Source organism: Panonychus citri, unplaced genomic scaffold (assembly GCF_014898815.1).
Source record: "Panonychus citri isolate SS breed McGregor unplaced genomic scaffold, ASM1489881v1 Contig00143, whole genome shotgun sequence".
NCBI classification, from domain to species: Eukaryota; Metazoa; Arthropoda; class Arachnida; order Trombidiformes; family Tetranychidae; genus Panonychus; species Panonychus citri.
The window spans coordinates 571,515-591,527 of NW_026515548.1; the positions used below are offsets into that span (position 1 = coordinate 571,515).

Consider the following 20,013-nt stretch of genomic DNA (forward strand, 5'->3'; position numbering starts at 1 on the left):
AATCAGCCAATGATCAAAAAGTATATCGAGTTAATTTAATTTGTCTTAATTAAATTGTGGTAAATTGCTTTAATTGTCCTCGTAACAAAAACAAATACAATATTGATAAAGTTGAACATTGGGTTTGTTTTTAATTGACTTATAATTTTGTTAATTGTAGAAATCGTAGTTGGATTAATGAATCAATTAAGATTTTACGATTGTTGAAATAATTTCATTAGAAATTTAATCAATTAAACTTTTCGTGATTGACAAAACTTAATTTCAATTAAATTTTGTAACTTGAACACGAAATCGTTACTTTTCAACTTCGTTGAAAAGTTATCATTATTATCGTTAATTTGATTTCTTCAACTCAATCAAACTTAAATAATACAAGTAAATTTGTCTTGGCTGTTTAAGTTTGACTAATTTAAGTGTTGACAATTTAATAGGTTGATGTCTACACGATTCTGTTGATATTTATCATTGTTTATTTTGTTGATTGATTGTGGCGATTGAATTAATTAACCATTTCGAGTGTAGGTTTGAAAAAATTGACACAATTTGCTAAATATCATTAATTCAATGTGTTGGTCAATAAAACTAAGAAATGGTTCTGTCCAGTTCCAACAATCAACAATAGTGTCAGCAATTAACTCAGTCACAACCTCAGAATGAGAAGGATTAAATTTACAATTAAGGGTTGAATCAAGAGAAATCAATTGTACTCGGAATACAAAAGTGAAATCAAAGTAAATTGAATTTTGTTATTTTTTTGCAAAAACTTTTACGTCTCAAGTAATAATATCATGATAGGAATTTGATTGCAAACAATGGGAATGACGATGAAGATACTGAATCATGATCATTGTGAACTTTTGCTAATTGTTTACCTTTTTGTCAAAAGATAACAAAAACTTTCTTGCAGAGAAGCAAAAAAAAAACACTAACCATGGTGTTTATCATCATGGTGAAACTTGAATGGATTCCTGTTGATGATAATGATATGGATGATGATGCAAATCTCAATGTGACTGACAAATGAATTACAATTGTGAATTTATGGTAAACACAAAATGATCGGTTATTAGTTTCTCATTTATTATCATCGTTACTTTGAATTTCGAGTCTAAAACGTTTTTGTTGTTATTCTAATGTTGCGGCTTGAGAGAGATGATGATGGAAAACCCGATTCTCAAGCTTCTCCTTCTCTTCCATCTTCCAGCCTCTCCCTTTCCTCCTCTTGTTCTACCTTTCTTTTCATCATCTTCTCTTTTTTTTCTCACTCTTCTGGTTACTCACTCGCATCCATTTCTCTCCCTTCTTACCTTTACAAACATAGAACCAGTTTTTAGTTGTAAACTTTTCCTTCGCTTCACTGCGATTAGAGTCTCTCTCTCTCTCTCTCTCTCTCTCTTGTTGATCATCAACATCAAGTCGACTGTTTTTTCATCTTCTTTATCATCTTCTCATTGCTTGTGTTGTTTTCTCTTTCTTTTCTCTCTTTACCTTCTAAATTCTTTTACGTTTTCCTCTCCTAATCTTTTCTTCTCAGCAAAACAAAACTCTAACCATCTCCTTCCAATATCCTAATATTATCAAGTTAATTACAATTAAGATTGAATAGTTTACCCGAATGAACGTTAATTATCATCACCATGACAATCATCTTCATCATTCGTAACAATAACATGATCGTTTGATTACTAATAAACAACGTAAACCCAAACAATCAATCAAATCAAACATCATCTTCACCAAGTATCTCATCTCATTCATCCAAATCCAACATCTTCAACCACCCAACGGTTTCTTACCTTTTGTTTTTCACCCTTTCCTGTTAATCATAAACACCTTAATCATCATCATTAGCATCATCATCAACTAATTTTCATCTTCATCTTCAGTCATGTTAACCACAACTTGCTGGTTCCAAATGTGTATTCCGTTTGCTCAGTAACATCAAATGTGTGTTACTTTTTGTTTATGTTTCTGTGGATTACCAATTGTTTAATCACCAATCAATTTATTTAATTACTAAAGTTTTCAACTCAAACTAATTGGATATCATCATGTTAAGATCAATTAATCTGAGTAACTTCAGTGACGATGAATGTAAAAGGATAATATCAGTTATTCAAAGAGATGCTCAACTTCATGCCAATAATCAAGATAAAATCAGGTAAGAAACAACCACAATTTAGTTAATTTGTTACCCACAATCAATTTCTATCAAATTAATTGTCATCTAATTTACAGTCTCAACTCTCTGTTGTTAGTTTTTCAACAATCAAGTGTCTGAAACGACAAATACATTTACAGGCAGAACAAAATAAAGATCAAGATCAACCTTTAGGTTATCATTAAGTTAATCAATAGCGTTAAATGATCGTTGTCATTAACATTTAAATTGTGATTATTTTGATGACAAAAGAGTAATTAAATTAAACACAATCATCTGATCAACTGATCAGTGAACCAATAATCATTAATTGTAACCACAAACACAACAATCATATGTTAATCTGTTGGTTAATTGCTTTAGGGTAAAAAAGAGACACTTAAAAGCTGAACAATCAAATTAATTGAATCAATCAATTGATGACTTAATAGATTTACCTTGATTCTAATTTGAATAACAATCAAGTAAATTTAAATTTTCATCGACTCAATTTAGAGTCTCAATTATATGATATTGACGTGACAATTTAGTCAATTTTGCAACGAAAAAGAGAAACTTGAACAAATTAAATTTAATTGTGATGATTAAATGACAATCTTACAAATGAAAATAAAATGGTTCATTGATGGTTAAGGTAATAATAATAATTTGATTAACGATACCGATGACAATTTAAGTCGACAATTGAAAAATTGAAACACGATTAACACAACAATTAAACTAATCATATCCTCGTTAACGGTAAGATAATCAACAAATGATAATCCTTATTATGAGAGGGATGATGATTATTGTTGAAAATCAAACAATTAAATTAACGGAAATACAATTAATACAAAAACATGATGATTAACTTAAAAATTTCAATTAGATGTGAATTTTTTCCTGATTCATTTTCTTAATTTTTTCCCAATCCATCATATACCAAATACAATTAAGTATCTAAGCAATTGGGTGTGTAGATTAGTACCTGGGCGTAGGTTGATTGTTGATGATTAACCAACAATCAGAATTAATTTACAACACGGAAAAGTGATTCGGTCGCGTTAAATATAAAAAACTTAAAGTCAAACATTTAGCAACAATTAACTAGACATAAACCATAGAACTTGATTCAATGTTAATTGTGTTGTTATTGTTATTGTGATTGTGATTGTGATTGTTGTGATTAACAATCAGATAACAATTAAAGGTATATAACAAAATTGTCCATGAAATTATAAGAACCTTCAATAAACCAAGTTAATTGTTACTTTCTATTGGGAGACTTTGATTAAAGTTTTTTTCCCCGAATCTCCAGATTTTCAATTGCAATTTAGTCTTAATTGTGATGTAAATTATTGAGATTTTCTGAGCTTCTTTTAAAATCAAAAATCAGTAGTTTTGTTAAATTACAATTTAATGAATTAAATTGTTACTTCTTTTAATAGTTAATCACATTGACCAACCTACGCTTGACAATCATAATCGTAATTACCTGTTGATTTAATTTGATTGTCTCGTAATAGTTAAATGTTGTTCAACTTGCATGTATGATTTAGGATTCTTAATCGCAATCAACAATTTATTCATCATGACAATTTAAATGTTGATTAGGTCAAGTTGATTGTTGTTGTTAACTGTTAACTGTTGAGTGTTAAGATTGCAAATATGAACATGAAAAGCCAAGGTAACAATTTAAAAAAACTTTTCAAAATCAAACGTTGTTGTCAAACTAAATTGTTGTTAAATTTAAATTGTCTCGAGTTGAAATGATTTAACTTTAAACTCACCAATCAAGTGGATAACAATTAAGATGACAATTAACACAACCAATGGCTACATTTTCAAAGCTCAGTATCAATATTTAATCTGGAAAAGCGTAAATTTAATTATTATCATTTGATTACAATCTAAATTGTTACAGAAACTTTTTTATTACTTTAACATGATGAGACCTCACAATCAGAATCTACATTATATCAAACAATTAACTTTTATTGCCATCACAATTAACTTAATGTCTTCCTCTCATCCATTTTTCTTATGCTTCTTTCAGATGCTAACAATCAAACTAATCAATTTTACAATTGGTTAGTTTGATTGTGATGATTAAGATTAATTTGTTTGATTGTTAACAATTTGTGCTTTATCATTATAATATTTCATTGGACATCAAGATCAGCAATTTACTAATTGCTACAATAATATAATCAATACCTTCCGGTTAACCGGTCAGCTAATCGTGTCTTGTAGTTAAAATGTTGAGCAATTTGATTGTTAATTATGATTTAATTACATTTCAAAATTCAGTGTTAAATTAAACACCAAAATGACTGATTGTTGTTAGTTAATAAATTGTTTTCTTTTTGTTTTCTTATTCATATCTCTTAATTAACACAATATATATGAATTCATGAAAAGTTAATTAATTTGAATGTTGATTTGTGATTAAATATTTTGTCAGGTCACTGTAAACATTACCATGATCAGTTAATTACCTTTAAGGTCAGACAATTAAACTAATCAATATAAGTAAATTGTATTGAACACAGATCGTGAATGATAATTTAGTTAAGGTTAATTTACGGATCTCAGTTAATGATAATTAAATTGGCAACAATTTGAATAAGTTTGATGGTCTAACCAATAGAGTAATAAACTTTCTAGATTGCTAATCAATCAAACTAATCATTATTTTGGTTAATTGTTATTCACCAGAAATCAAATTGCCATCAGTTGAAGCTATACAAATGTGATGATGATGCTAATCAAATTTAGCTTTTAAATTAAATCGTCTCAAGAGAGACTCTTAATTGTTGAGTTAACATTTTTGTGGCTTAAATAATAACCAGTAAAAAGATACTGGAAAATAATGACAATATTAATTGTAAATGATTACGAATTAATTTCTAATCAACCAATTACTTCAACCTTATCATTATAACTATTAAAGGATGAGGATAATCAAAGAGGGAAGATGATTTCAAGGAAATGTATTAATAAAACTGAACCAAATTAATAATCATCTCCATCCTCATCCCGATCATTATCTTGAAATATTAATATATATTTTTGAACCAAATGTAACAATTAATATTAATTTTTGAAACTGGAAAAGTAAACAATCAAAATAAAACAGAATATTTATCAATAACAATCAATTGGAATACAAGAAAACAACAAATAGCATGTTGGTTAATTGTTAATTAGATTTCTCAGTTGAACAACAACAATAAACAGCAAAATCTAATTGTAATTACGATGATAATTATCGTTAAAAGGGGAAAGATGAAGTTGATCATCATCATGATGAGAATCACAAATTGAATACAATTCGTGCTGATACATAGATTCAATGTTGATCATTGTAAACTTTAATCTAATTACTATTTATGCTCACGATGAGATGATGATGATAATGATGATGATGATGAAGATAGTGAGCAGGTAATCTCATTACCTGGGCTTGTCTTTTGTGGTTGATGATGAAAAGGAAGAGAGTAAAATAATTGATCACAATTTTTTCAGTTTTCATGATAGTTGATTCATATTTTCATTCTGATTGTGATTCAGTTGAAATGAAAAGTTGTTTTTGTTTTATTAATATTTTCCATTCATCATTATTATCATCATCATCCCATTGATTACATTTAGATAATTTTGTTAATCAGTTACAGGTAAAAATGAGATTATCTTGTTACCTGTTTTTTAATACCCTTCATCATTATTATTGATAATAATACTTTTTAATGTGTCTGTAAACTTTATTTAGGTCACTTTGATTACGATTTATAATTGTTACTAATAATCATAATCGTATTTCTCATCTTAAAAACAATCTGTAAATTGTTATGATTATTATTGGTTAATTGTTTTGATTACAATTAATTGGTCCAAATTTCAACATTCAAAGCAATTGGGATTAGTTTTTGTTAACCATTTATCATGGATTTTATTGTTTAATTCAATTGTGGATTAATTTGTTAACCTTACAATCAGAAAACAACAGGTAAGTTAATTATCATTAATGATTAGTGAAAATGATGCGTAATGATTAACAACAATGTTTTAGTTTTTTTTTGTTTCAATTGAAAAGTTGATTACAACAATTAACTAGGTCATAGTGGTGTCTGTGTATCTGTTGATTAAACTAATTGTCTAGAGAAAAAAGCAAAAACGAATCCTAATCAATCAATAATTGTTGATTAACTTAATGATAATCAATCTGATTTGCATGATTCAAATCGTTTTACAGATTAGCCTTGATCTTTTTTTCTTGTTCAATTTGATTACTTACAATTTAATTTATTGTTGATCACAATCAAAAGTCAACCGATTGAATCAACCTACAATTCAAAGTGAATACATATTCAGTTGTTGAGAATCAGTAAATTGTTCAGTAATTTAATTTCTAATTTGATTTCAATTTGTTGAAGATTCTGTTTGTGGATAACGATTAACATTAAACATTCACGATTCTCATTATCATTTATAATGATTAATCTTATTATATAATTTTTATTTCCATCGCTTCCTCATCTCTTCCTCCATGATGATATGATTTTACCCTGAAATTTTCTCGGAACCATGATGATAATCCGGGTTCTTCAATTGAATCAGAAATTTGTTATTCCAATCATGCCATTGGCTTTGTAAAAGTCAATTAAATCACTTTGGAAGTGCCAAATCAACCGTAACCTTACCTAGTTTCAAAGGTAATTATCCAATTAGCACTAATTGATTTTACTATTATCAATGGTAAACTAATTGTTTTCAATTCTCATTCATAAATGTAAACAATTTAAATTCACAGATAAGATTGAATCTGGATACGAATCAATGTCAACAGGAAACGATGTTGACACTTTATCTAATTTAAATACAGTTACTTCAATGAATACACCTAATCAACGTCAAGGTAAGATGAATAGATGGAGTTAATTGTTAGTTAACAAGAACAACAATTAAAATTATTACGAGAATTTTTTTTTTGATTCGTCATTACAATTATCATTTAACTGAACAGAGTTTCAATGACAATTCAATATTAGCTAATTGTTAGTTTAGGTTATTGACTTGATTGTATAATGATTGTTGATGAATTGAATCAAAATAACATTTAATTGTCCACCAATTGATTCATTGAGTTCCCGCATAATTAGATAGTAATTACCTCGGTTACTGTCAACACTAATTAGTTAATTGTTAACCAAGACACACAATTTTGTACAACATTAATAGTTTTTCATTTGATTGTAACATAATCACTGATCGTGGAAACATTAAAATAGTAACAATTTAAGTTAATCATCAGTGATGATCAAGATGTATTTTTTATCCCTGATCATTAGACCAACTGTTACCACGATTATTATCATGATTTAAATTGTAGCCAAATTATTTCAATCATTAGCAATGTCTCAGATACACAATCATGATGATTAGCTGATTTTCATGTTGAACTTGAAATATGATTGAAACTTTGCTTATTGTAAACATGAATGAAACAAAACTCATAACGTCTCAATGATTCCGATAATGATTCCGATTTTGAATGAAATGTTTTGTATCAATATTTTGATTAACTCAACAATCAATTGATTATTGTCTCTTTTTTATAACCACCTTCACCTCCACCACCACCACCACAGAGCACGGAATCGTGTTAGATGATTGTGATGAAGAGGTTTTAATTAAAGTCCGTGAAAACATTGAAACGTTAATTGAAGGATTCATTGGTTCATCATTGGATCAAGCTCATGTCAATAAACCTTATATTCATGATAAATGTAAGTAATAATCAGTTAATCATTTTATTCACAGTTAAATTAACAATCAAAGCCATTCAAGGTACCCAACTAATTTAATAACAATCAACAAACAACGAATCAGTTTTGTCAGCCCAATGATAGACACGATATATTGAGAGAGGTTCACTTTAATGAAGACCTATTAGCATCATGATCATTATCATCTTCATCATGATTGCTAATCCATAACAGATTAATGATAATATTTAAAATTTCGCGAAAAAAAATCATAAAAGAAACAGGAAAATATCAATTAACTCAAATTCAATTCATTTGGACTTTAATGATGGTCAGTTTTTGTAGCTCAAACGTAATTGTTATTAAAATTTTCGTAGCCTCATGATAATATGAAATTATCACCATGGTTGAACTTTTCATTGGAAATCTAATTTACTTTTACCATTAACGTTGATTTAAGTGTAAATTGTTGCTGTTTATTACTGAATCAGTCTAATATTGCAAAGCATTGAGGCTTTTGCAGAGCAACAATTTGATTCAAAAATGTTAGTACGATGATTACAATCAAGAGCAATTTAGCTTTTAATATATTTTTTTCCAGTTGAAATATAAAAAATATAATTAAAGCTCGAGTTACAGGTAAAATTGACTTAGTCCAAAGTGTATCTAATTAGTTAATTAAGCTTAATATGAGACTAGAATGGAATTGAAAGTTAATTGTAAATAACAATCAAGGTGAAAGTGTTGAACTGGTAACAGTTTCTATTTGATTGGAAATCAATACAAAAACTGATGATGTTTTTATGCTTGTTGATGTCAATTGTGATAATGGTGATGACGATGTTGATCCTGTTTCCAAATGATTTCCGTTGATTGTAAAAGTCAAAGTCAATCAAGTATAACACAGGTAGAAATCAACAGAGTCCAGAGAAAAGGTAGAAACCGATTAAGATTAGTTGATTGTTTTCATGTCAATATTTACGAAACAATTGAACAAATAGCTTGGTGAATGTTGATAGTTGAGTGTTACCATTAAAACGGAAATGAATTTTGTTTACAGGGTGTTAGTGTATTGCCATGATGACATGAAAAGTGTCACACCCAAGAAACACTCAAACGAATTACTATTAATAGAAAAAAACTAATCACTCTTGTAATTCAATATCAGAACTTTTTCTTTATCCCTTAAACTCCTAATTTGCATCTTCATTTTTCCGAACAAAAAAACTGAAAATATCATGATAACGATGACAGTTTGGTGAAAACTAATTGAAGCTTCTGATTCACACCTAAAATTGTTCATTTTATCTCATCTCTCTCTCTCTCTCTCCTCAGATGACCGCATCTTGGATGAATACCAGACTCCCCTGGCTCAGGCGATTCTTGATTTAACGGAAGCATTATTTTTATCCCTTCAAAGTAAATATTTCATTCATTATTTTCTCATCTTCATCATCATCATTATCATCTCTCTCCTTTTATCTTGATATCCTCCTCTCACTTTATCTTCATCATTTACCTTGAGGCGATTCTTACCTTGAACTCTCAATGCTTCTAAAAACTTCTTGAATCATTATTTCTTTGAGATGAAAAAAAGGTTCATAATCATTAGACTAATTCTTTAACTTTGATAATTTAGTTTCAACACATTGATCTTGACCAAAAGTAACCCTAAGCTCCTTTCCAAAGTTCTGAAAAATGATCATGATGAAAAATTACAACAGAAATTTTTCTTCTTTTTTCTTCTTAATTTACCTTTTCTCTCTTTCATCATCATTTTCATGTTCTCTTCTCTTCTCTTCCATCTCTCATTCTCCCTCGATTTGATGTTCCAAATCAGATCAACCATTTGTTAATGGTAACATCCCAACAAATGCCCATTCTCACCTGAAAAAGTTGATCCATCACTTGAATCACATTACTGGTCAATTGCCAAAACTTCCGGTTCATTTGGAATCATCAGCATCACTATCATCAACTTTGGATGAATCTCAAACATATGAAGATCTTCTTGCCATTGCAATAATCAATGAGGTAATTAATACACACAATTAGTTATCCATGACAAAAAAAAATACTGACATTTATCAAGATGAAAAAAGTTTTCAATTCATTTGCAAAGTCATTACAAATCATTCAGCTGTCCACTGACTTGTTTACCTTTGTTACCTTTGCAAATGTTTTCCTTTTCCGCTGTAAGTTATATCATATAAATACCTGTAGCTAGTTGCATGCAGTTAAATTGTGGCAATCAACACAATCCAAGACGATGACTTTGCAAAGTTGATTACAAACAAGAGAAGAAGAGATTGCAAAAGTTAATTGCTTTTCTTTTCCTTACCAACAACATTTTCCAACGTTAATTAGCATTAACAGGAACCAAAACCAACCGAATATGAATAACATGTTACCTGTTAGATTTTCGGTTAATCCATTGGACAATAGAATGAATAAGAAGAAGAGAATTGAGAGAAAAAAAAATGGAGAATAGAATATAATTTATTCCTATTTTTGGTAAAAATATTAATAGAAAACCGAAACCAAGGTAAAAGTCAATCTTCACCTTTTACTATGGTTAATTAAGCTTGTGCTCTAATTGCAGTGAAAGAAGCAATTTATCAATTGTAGTAATTGAATAATCATCAATTGAAACCAATTGTTTATCTCTACATGAATGAGCCATTAGACATGCAGTCGATAACTGGATTAGAACTGAATCTTAAATCAGGAATGACATGTTATCACGTTGATCTATTATGTTGTGAAAACAACAATTTAATTACTATTGTAAGAGAATAGCAATTAACTGTGAAAGTGAAAATAATCATGTTCATATTTTTTACTTTCCTGGATTAACCTGAATTCAAATGACATTTAATTTCATTTTAATGTGTTGATGTCACTTTCTTATAATGAAAATTGTTTTTCTTTCCTCTTCTTTTCTTGGAACTGACCAGTTAATTAAAGTTAACCAGGAACGTAATTATTATTCATCATCGTCATCGTCTTCATCATCATTACCTTTAGAGACAAATGGAGAGACCCGACAGAGTAAATTAAATGTCCATTCAAACGGAAGTGTCAACGAAGATGATAAATATCATCATCAAAATTGCCCATCAACTGTGTCCATCTCATCAAATGGATCTGCAAGTTCAATGAATCATTCATCAAGAATCAAAGCCAATGGAATTAATCATCACTCTAATCATCATGAATCTGTGAATGAACATGAACATGATGATGATGATGATGAAGATAATCGTATGATTTATCATCGATCGGAAGTGTTTCCCGAAACACGTTCCAGTGTAACGATAAGTGACAAAACTGCTAATGGTGATGTCGATGACAGTGAATCAGATGTTGGTCATCACCATCAGCACCATAATCAACAGCATCCTCAACATGAGCCCGTTAGTATTGTCGATATTATTAAAGATCGTGAGACAGCTTATAAGATTGAGGAGCAAATTGAGGAGATAACAACAAGCACCATAGCAGCGGATGGTGATGAAGATGGAGAGTGTATTGAACCAGCAGGAGGGAGTGTTGGAGCTGATTCAGTTGATTCTGGTGAATCAGAGAGACGTCGACAGGTAGTTGATTCAGTTCTCGATCCTTATGGATTAGACTTATCAAGTAGAGGCTGTGCTCGAGTTGCTTTTCCAGAGTTTGGCCTGGACATAATGGACTTAAATTATGCTGAAAATGCTAAAGATTATGCAGATCATGATGACCAGTTTTATGGTGGTGATGGTGTTGAACACCCTGAGAACCAAACCACTGAGAAAATGAATGATAACCGTGATAATGGTAAAGTGAAAGTGGTCGATGCGTTTAGTTGGGAAGAGAATTGGCTTTTCCAGAAGAAACGGAAATCGGAAACGGATGTTGTCCCAATTTACTGTCTTCTAAATTTGTCCGAATCAACTGACCCTGTTTGCATGTTAATACCAAATCCTAGTCAATTTGTGCCTCCCCAAATTGGTTCAACATCAATTGACCAATTATCTGACCTTACAGAACGTAATTCAGTGGGTTCACTTGAATTTTCATCTTCCGAGGATGAAGATGAAGATCTGGAAGGTGAAACTGTTAATCAAATTGATTCAATCAACCATAAAACAAATATTATCAACAAGTTACAAGTCAACTCATCAACTTCATCTTCTTCATCATCACCTTTACCAGCATCAACATCATCATTATCATCATCTTCATACACAGTCAACAAGAAGCTACAACAATCAACCACAAAATCAAATCTAAATAAATCCATTACTGCCAATCAACATTCATCATCATCTCCTTTACCTCCCCTGAAAATACCTGAATTTATACCCAATAATAAAAGGCCATCTTCATCTTCAACTAATCATGTTCATCATCTGTCAAATTCACCGTCATCCTCATCATCTTATCCATCACCATCCTCATCAAATGAACTGTACACTGAACTTTCTGATCCCATGTTCACCCTTTCACCTCAACCCGCCAACGTTCAAAGTGACATTTTGGTCCAATTTTGCTGCCGAGTCAAAGGTAGTCAACCACTCGGTGTAGCCTGGTATCGAAACGGCATCTACATTGGTGGAACCATTGAAAAAGGAAAGTGTAGAAACGATCATCATATTCAGCATGGTGATTCTGGTGAAACCGAATGTGATAAAAGTTTATTGAACGTTATGAAAATCGATGTTGATACAAAAGACTTCAGGACATTCAAACATTTTACCGATCATATTTTGGAAATCAAATCAACTCGAGTTGATCTCTCAGGAACCTATTCAACCTGCGTGTACAATCATGTTAATCAACACTGGATCGATTTCAAAGTAACAATTAATGCCAAAAATGATTATCATCAACAGAAACATCAACCAAAACCAATGATCAAAAATCGTTCACATCATCAGCCATCAGCATCTTATCAAAAGGTAAGTTAATTGGCCAGGTACACAATACAATTAATCTAATTGTGATATCATTGAAACTGAAACTTTTGCTCAATTCAATTTACTGACAAACAATTAAATCCTTGAAGGTGATTTGGTTAATCATTAAGAGGCTACACTCGTGACCAATTGTTTGTCTTTAATTGTTCCCATTATTAAATATCATTGTCTAAATGCTCATGTTAATTAATTTAACTTAAGGTCATTCTCATTGTTTTTTGTAAATTAATCATTTAAATGGTTAATCATCATAATCAGATTTTCCCAGAATCGAAAGTTTTTCAACTTGAAACTTTCACAGTTACAAAATCATTTGCAAACAATTTATTAATCAACAATTAACTTAATACTGTTTAAACATAATCTTCAAATTGTTTTGATACATGAAATTGAAAATATTTTTCCAATACAACAATCAATTGATTGTTGTTACTTGATTCCTGGTTTTTATTATTATACATCTTTTATTATCATTATTCAATGATAATCCAGGTAAACTAAACATTCAATTAAAAGTTAATTGTGTTCAACTAAATGATTACAATCAAATTGTTCATAAACCAATAAGATTACTTGTAACATTTAATTCAAAGTTACTTCCTTACAACAATCAACTTGACAATCAACTGTTGAGCTATAAGATGATTTTACAGATTAAGGTTGACCAGGACAATTAAACAGCAATTAATTGTGTGTTTTCAATGATTTAATCAATTGTTGATGAAAGATTTCATCTTCCGGTTAACAGTGATATTAAATTATCAATAATTTAAATTCACTCATTGAATTGTGTTGATTAAAAAGACTCGGAATCTTTTTTTCTGCAAACATCATGTTGACAATTACGATTAAAATAAAATAATCAACTTACAATGATGATGGAAAACTTTAAATTTCTTAATTGTTTCAATCGCAACTTATCAATTTCAGCTACAATCAACTCATTATACTTGAACTTCAATTATTTACATGATTATTCATAGAAATTCATTGAGTAAACAATTTAAATTGAAACTTGCATTACTTTTATGGTTCAGATGTAAACATATTAGTAGTTAATTGCAATGATACACTTGATAGTTTGATGATTACAGAAAAAAAACTCATTAAATTGTTCATCAAATACCGAACTTTGTTCAATATCATCAACCTTAAAACTGACCTTTTGTCTGGTCACTTGATGTTCATGTTTCAAGTGTAATTCATGATAAAACTATTATTCTTATGAGTTATTCAGTGTTTGGAACGCGTATTCTGAACATCATGTTATCATTATTATTATCAACAAGTTGAGTATAATATTGTATCACAAACTGATGTTCAAGCTCACAATTTAAACTGAATTAAGTAAATTGTTTAATCATGAGCAACAGAAGGGCAAACAAGTTACAATAGAATCAAATTTAATTGAGTTTAGGTTAATTTGATTTGATGTTTGTTTGCTTTCAATAAGCTGAATGAAAACCTTTGGTTGAATAATTTTCATCTCATCGACCATCAATTGATACAAGATGATTGAGTTAATTATTAATAGTTGCCTTTATTGTCCATCAGTTATAATCAATGATATTACCAATTAGTTTTAATCAATTGTACATTTCATCCAATAGATTCTAATTGTATTCAATTCATTATTTCAGAATGTCCTAAGCCCCCCGCCAATCAAACAGCGTTCAACTAAATCGACCTGTAAAAATGACACTAACAATAGTCCTAAGGTGTTATCGGAAAAACTTCATTCTCATCACCATGAAGATGAAATCGATTCATCTGTGCCACATCCAGGAATCATTGCTGAAAGAGAGCATAGAAAGTGGGAAGAATCAACGGTAATCTGGCCTGATAATCCGTACACAATTGAGAATGTGACTAAACGGAAACAATATCTCGACTCCCTCGAACCAACGGCAACATCGCCAATCGACAAGATCGAAGACGATGAGGCCAATCTTCACGCTTTACCGTATATTTCACCTTCCAAAGACATGGGAAGGTACAAGAGAGACTATTACGTGCCAAATGTGCCAAAGGAACACGAAACTTGCAATGGTGTCGATGAAAAGGTAAATTGACTTAAATTGTCAAAAGGAAAATGCATTTTGACATGACAATAATCATCATTATCGTTTAATAGATTTGTTGATAAACTGTTGAATGCGATGGGAAAATGTTGTTCATCATGATAATCACACAATCATTATCAAAAATCATTCTCTTATTTTCCAATAATAATAATAATAATCTTTTCTTGCAATAATTTTGATGATCACCCCGAGAACTCAGAGTATCACGAGAAAATGGTTTCTTTTATCAGGTTGATGATATGATTTCATACAATTCTCAGCAACAATCGTAATCATATTATTTATCTCGTTGCTAATCATACACAGCCATTTCTCCATATATATTATGCGATTGAAAAGAGCTGAAGATTCAGAAAATGATTCAATTCATTTGAACACAATTCCAGTTGAAACTCTTTCTTTTACTCTTTTTTCTTCAAGGTGTTTCTATTCAGTTCCATCATGTTTTTACCTTTTCATTAATTTCTAATGATCATATTTTGATTCAGCTCTTTTTTTCTTGATTTTGCCGATTTGCCATTTTTGAGACAATGAAGATAATGATAACTTTCACCTTCTTTTATCATCAAATTTTGATACAAAAGCAGTTTATCTGTGCGTGAAGTTGATGCGGTAGATCAATTGGATTCATTGTTGATTCCAATGTTGAACATGAATTCACCTTGAAAAATATTAGTTCATTATGGTGATGATGATGATGTAAAAGAGGAAATGAAATATCAATTGATAATTAGAAACCCTGGTAACCTAAATTTCATGTAAAATTTACAATGAATTCCATTCATCAGGGAAATGAGTTGATGTTCATCATAATAATAAGGGCTAAGTTTTTAATGATCATGATGAAGTCTCCATCTTTCTTGTTTGAATAATCGTTTAATCACCTAATTAACTGATTAATTTATCTCCTGACAGGTTTACTCCTCTTCGAAATATTTTTCACCCTCAATTTCACCCACAAATCTATCAGAAGATTCTGGAGCGAATGTAATAAATCATCAGGCTCCATCACAAGCAGTATCTTCATCATCATGTTCACCGCTGATTCCAACAGTAACGGTGACATCTTGTTCATCTACATCATCTTCACCTTTACCTGTTTCAAGATCATCCGGATTATCATCTTCATCTTCGTCAACTCCTGGATTACCAAGAATTGTCAATGAACATCATCTTCATTATAAACACGCTGAGGCTCAGGTTCTTGAAAATTTGGGAAACATTACATCCTTGGTATCGGTCAAGGAATTGATTAATCGCTTCTCAGATTTAAATGAATCAAATTCATCGACCAATGGTCAATATTTAAGAGGATTAAATGATCATCATAATTATGGTAATAGTTTAAATCGTGATGGTACCATGATTAATGGAGGAACTGGAATTAAGCCTCGTTTAATTACAGATAAACATCATTATCAAGTACCATTCAAATTATCATGTTGGCATGATGATGATGATGATGATACTGAATTAAAAGATGAAACAAATGATAAAATTATTAATGATAATCATCAGCAGCATAATTCAAGTTATCATGATGAAAATGATAATAATGTTGATCAGGACAATTTGAATGATTATTATGAAAGAAATGATAAAATAAACTGGCAGCATAATAATAACAACGACAACAACAATCATGGTAATCAAATGAACAGAAAATGTGATGATAATCATCATGATCAAGATGCTTCATCTTATGGATTAGATTATTATCAAAGATCAAATTCTGAGGCCTCATTGTCCACTCTCATGTCACCACCACCACCAATTTTACCACCTCGAGTTCAGCCTCGATTATCAACAACTAATAATAACAATGTTAATCCAGTCAAATCTAATCGAGCAAAATTTAATCCAATTAAACCTCAACATCCACTGGCGGTAAAGTCTCATAATCAACTTATCTCTTAATCCAATCAACTAAATATATTCCAATTCTCAATCAACAGGTTAATAGTATCACTGGTCGTTGTTTGAACAAAGAATATCGTAATTGGGCCAATAAGAATCATCAATCTAATCCATCATCATCATCAACTAATCTTATGGGAAGTTTAAGCTTATACGATATTAATCAAGTTTCATCAGCTGAGATTTCAAATAAATCCGAAAATCCGGAAAGTCCATCAAATGAAGGGTAAGCTTAATTATCCAGAATACAAACAATTAACTTAAATGACGATGATTAATCTTATGATGATGATTAAGGATAGTTTTATGGGATAGTTTACAAATACATATATTAACTTACAATCGTTAGATTGGTTCATTAATTAACGATAGCTTTCAATCAATAATCAATTGCTTATTATGATTAGTAGCTTATCACCATGATCATAATTCAGATGATTATTATCATCATGACTTTTCACCAATTTCAACCCAATTTTCATCGGTTTCATGTTAACCTCTTTTTAATCAATTAATTGTTACCTTTTTAAATGATGAACAATATTTACCTTTTAAAAGTATCATCATTAATATTGTTAATCATCAACTAATTGTCATTTTCTCATCTTCTCTCCCTCTCTTATCATCTTTATGTGGATTCCACTACAATTAATACCATCCTTTTGATTTCCTTAATTATTGATCATTTTGAATGATAATTTTGCTCCAATTGTTGTAAACTACTTTACAATAACTCCCACAACAAACTACTTACGATCATTAACTAATTACAATTATCATACTCATAACTTGAATCAACTTTTGTTTGTGTGTGTGGATTGATTGTTTATAATAGTTACATTTCTGATGATAGTAATTTAAGTGACCGAATCGGTGATGGTGGAAAACAATCAACTCCTTTTGGTGGTAAAAAGCACGTTCGTCGTATGGCTCCATCGATAATGAAAAGAGCTTCTTTTTGGGAGAAAAAGTGTGAACAGGAAATGCCAACAACATGAACTGACCAGTCGATTGTCCACCATGGAAAATGAATCTGATACAATTATCATGAAAAAGAAAAGAAAAGAAAACAAACAAATGAATCAAATTTTCATAGTCCATCAGAAAGTATTTATTGATTGTAATTGCGATATCGCTACAATTTATTGTTAATTCAAGTGCATGTGTAAATAATACAAGTGAAAACAATAAAAAAATGAATTAATCTCACCTTGAAATACAAGAATTGATGATAATCAAGCATTAATTTACTCAGGTATAAATTTCATCTTAATTTGTTATTTATTTGTTTTAAACTTTCACATAAGATTACCGTTCAGTTCAATGAACGGAATGCTCGGAATCGTTAGATAATGCTGATGGCTGAACCGCTTATTTCCTGATCATTGAGAATCAGATTAATCTGATCCTGAATTTTTTAGTGAGAAAAAAACTTGAAACAAGAAACAAGATGTTGATAGTAAATGAATAAACTGGAATTATGAGTCAATCTGAATAACTTTGATACTAAGAAATTGATGATATGTGTAGTCTTGTATCACGATGATGAAGATGAGGATGAGGATGAAAATGATGATGATGATGACTAAGAGGAAGAAGAAGCAAGTTTTTCATGGAAAAAGGTAAAGGACTGGTTACTTTGATTAACTGACTACTATTTAAATTGTTCATAAATTGTTGGGTGAGGTTCAGTTGATCCTCATCCTTTTATTTTCATTCATCTTATTCACATAATACAATCAACTGACTGGACACTAATACAAACTATCAAAATTTGACCCTTACGGTCTTGATTAACTCCAAAATTTGATCTATTCAATTTTCACAATCAAATATTTGATCAACAGTTTCTAATCAATGAATCTATCATCAATACCTGTCGATGTACACACAATATGAGCATTGGATTGATTATTCAGCTGAACTTTCAACCAATTGAAACATGATGATGAAACTATTCATTGAACAATTTATCAAATGATAAGAATGAGAATCAATTTGAAAGATAATTAATTGTGTGGTGAACAAAATTTTCCAAGTAAATTGAATGAATCGTTTCATGATAAATGAAAACATGGCTCATCTTCAAGTTCATTTTCATGAGCTCAAGGGTTTACAATTAAATCAATTGTTGTGATGATTATAATTATCGTTGAGAATCAGAATGGATTAAGAAAACCTTGAATATCAAGATTAAAAGATGATCGCATGTTAACAATAATTGTAATTATAATTATAATTGTTTCGCTGATTACTTCACCTCTTTCATTCATATCATCAACTGGTTGATTAGTTTGATGAGCATAAATCATGAAACATGATGATGACAAGGATGAAGATTGAATTAGATAATTAAATGGACTTGATGATTTACTTGATATCAAATACGATGACCTATTATGGTTTGAACAATACTCTTCGATGGCTTTGATTGAATTTAATTCCTGAATGAATGGATACTCTCATTATCTGCATCATGGTTTAATTAATGAATTTAAAGTTCAGTTTTCATTAATTATAGAATTGGAAATTTTATCTTCTTCTTTCTTTTTCTCTTTCTTTGGAAGAATAAAAAATAGCAAATTCTTTAGAAGTGAGAAGATTAATTTTAATTAGGAACAGATTAATTGTCATGATAACTTGAGAAAATGAGATAAGTGTGAGAAATTATCAAGGTAATAAAGATGAAAAAGTTTCAACATCAGAATCATCAAGTGAGACAATTAACTTATCATTCTGAAAATAGTATCAATGGTTAATTGTATTATCTCAATTCAATTTAATTCATCTGAAAAGATTGAATTGATAATGAAATATTTCAATCAACGGGTCACTATTGTCATCTCTCCGTTTATTATTATCGTCATGTCCCATCATGGAAAGGGTGTGGCTCATGGGAAAATAGTTCAATTGGATTGAGGATGAGACTGAAAATGGAAATTAAATTCATTTGGAAACTTTTTAAACAATTTCCGCCTTTTTTCAATACGAATCCAACAAGAAACATTTCAACGGTGATAAATTATCACTATAAATATTTTGCTCGATTTGAAACAATTAAGTTAATAGCAGAATTTAAGTTAGAAAATTAAACTTTGTGGTGACATCTATTGTTAAAGAAGGTTATATTCAGAAGAAAT

The 20,013-nt window shown here is 30.0% G+C and overlaps 1 protein-coding gene across 3 annotated transcripts; it reads left to right on the forward strand.

Annotated features, from left to right (window-relative positions):
• The first annotated feature begins 1,368 nt into the window (after positions 1–1,368).
• Positions 1,369–18,098, forward strand: LOC128396079 (probable serine/threonine-protein kinase DDB_G0282963). Of its 3 annotated transcripts, none has more exons than XM_053356602.1 (11): positions 1,369–2,164; positions 6,767–6,861; positions 6,960–7,064; positions 7,798–7,935; positions 9,250–9,333; positions 9,755–9,948; positions 10,872–12,854; positions 14,513–14,935; positions 15,872–16,843; positions 16,912–17,099; positions 17,727–18,098. In XM_053356602.1, the coding sequence occupies exons 1-11, from the start codon at positions 2,055–2,057 to the stop codon at positions 17,869–17,871; spliced, it is 4,437 nt and encodes a 1,478-aa protein (XP_053212577.1). In that variant the 5' UTR covers positions 1,369–2,054; the 3' UTR covers positions 17,872–18,098. The 3 variants fall into 3 exon arrangements, with proteins under 3 accessions (XP_053212577.1, XP_053212576.1, XP_053212578.1); XM_053356601.1 differs by having other exon boundaries at positions 1,372–2,164; positions 17,709–18,098; XM_053356603.1 differs by lacking the exon at positions 1,369–2,164 and adding an exon at positions 5,944–6,155 and having other exon boundaries at positions 17,709–18,098.
• Positions 18,099–20,013: the final 1,915 nt, after the last annotated feature.